A 1,420-nucleotide genomic window follows, 5' to 3' on the forward strand; every position below is an offset into this window, starting at 1 on the left:
GCTCGGCCTCCAGCTCCTCCTCCAGCTCCTCCAGCCGCGCCTGGGGCAATGGGCACGGCCCCGCTCAGTGGAGACGGCTCGAGTCAGGCCAAGGCAACTCGCTGGAGTGTCCTCAACAGCTCAACTCGCTGGAGTGTCCTCAACAACTCAACTCGCTGGAGTGTCCTCAACAGCTCAACTCGCTGGAGTGTCCTCAGCTCAACTCAACTCGCTGGAGTGTCCTCAACAACTCAACTCACTGGAGTGTCCTCACCTCCGCTCAACTCGCCGGAGGCAACTCAACTCGCTGGAGTGTCCTCAGCTCAACTCAACTCGCTGGAGTGTGCTCAACTCAACTCAACTCAACCCAACTCATTGGGACTCCTCAACTCAACTCACTGGAGAGTCCTCAACTCAACCCAACTCATTGGAGACTTCTCAACCCAACTCAACTCAACTCAACCCAACTCAACTCATCCCAACTCAACTCAGACCAACTCATTAGAGACTCCTCAACTCAACTCAGCTGAACTCGACTCAACTCAACCCAACCCAACTCATTGGGACTCCTCAACCCAACTCATTGGAGACTCCTCAACTCAACCCAACCCAACTCCTTGGAGACTCCTTAGCCCAACCCAACCAAGCTCAGCCCCTTCGACTCCACACCCCAAGCGGGACCATCCCCAACCCAGCCCAGGCCGAGGCCTCCTCACCTGCAGCTCTTTCAGCTTCTTCTGGAGCTGCAGGGCCAGCGCCTGCTCGTCCTCGATCTTCCCGTTCTGCTGGTGGATCTCAAACTCCTTCCTGCGGAGGAAAGCGGGGAGCCCTGAGGTGCCCCCGGCGTCCCCTGACCACGTGGGACCTGGGGGCGGGAGGCCCGGCCTCACTTCTTCAGCTTCTCCTCCAGCTGCTGCTTGTCGTTCTCCAGGTCCATGATGTTCTCCTGGGTCAGCTTCAGGTCCCCCTCCAGCTTCCTCTTGGCCCGCTCCAGGTCCATCCGGACCTTCTTCTCCTGCTCCAAGGAGCCTTCCAGCTGCGTGGGAAGACCAAATCGGGGAGAAACCAGGGGCTGTCATCATTTATGGCCCAGGAAGGTCCTCAGCGGGGGGACAGGCCCACACTCACGTCGTCCGTCTGCTGCTCCAGCTTCACTTTGGCCTTGGTCAAGGTGTTGACCTTGTCCTCCTCGGCCTGCAGGTCGTCCAGCGTCTGCTGGTGAGCCTCCTGCAGGGCCTTCTTCTCCTTGGTCAGCTTGGCGATGGTCTCGTCCAGCCCGGCCATCTCCTCCGTCAGGTTCTTGACCTGCAGGGGAGGAGCAGCGGGGTCCAGGTAGGGTTGGGGGTGCTCTTGGCCTTGGCCAATGAGGCAGCTTCGAGCGGGAGATTCCTAAAGGGCCTTGGATCTTCTTGATGTGGCTCAACAAAGGTGACCCAAAGGG

The 1,420-nt window shown here is 59.2% G+C and overlaps 1 protein-coding gene across 1 annotated transcript; it reads right to left on the reverse strand.

Annotated features, from left to right (window-relative positions):
- Positions 1-695: 695 nt before the first annotated feature.
- On the reverse strand, positions 696-1,284 carry LOC104536889 (myosin-6-like; the record flags this gene model as incomplete). The annotated part of the gene is made up of 3 exons (XM_010179628.1): positions 696-786; positions 870-1,015; positions 1,108-1,284. Coding segments are annotated over 3 exons (414 nt in total), but the record flags the coding sequence as incomplete, so codon positions are not given.
- Between the last annotated feature and the right edge of the window lie 136 nt (positions 1,285-1,420).

This window comes from Mesitornis unicolor, unplaced genomic scaffold (assembly GCF_000695765.1).
Source record: "Mesitornis unicolor isolate BGI_N332 unplaced genomic scaffold, ASM69576v1 scaffold27062, whole genome shotgun sequence".
Taxonomy (NCBI): domain Eukaryota; kingdom Metazoa; phylum Chordata; class Aves; order Mesitornithiformes; family Mesitornithidae; genus Mesitornis; species Mesitornis unicolor.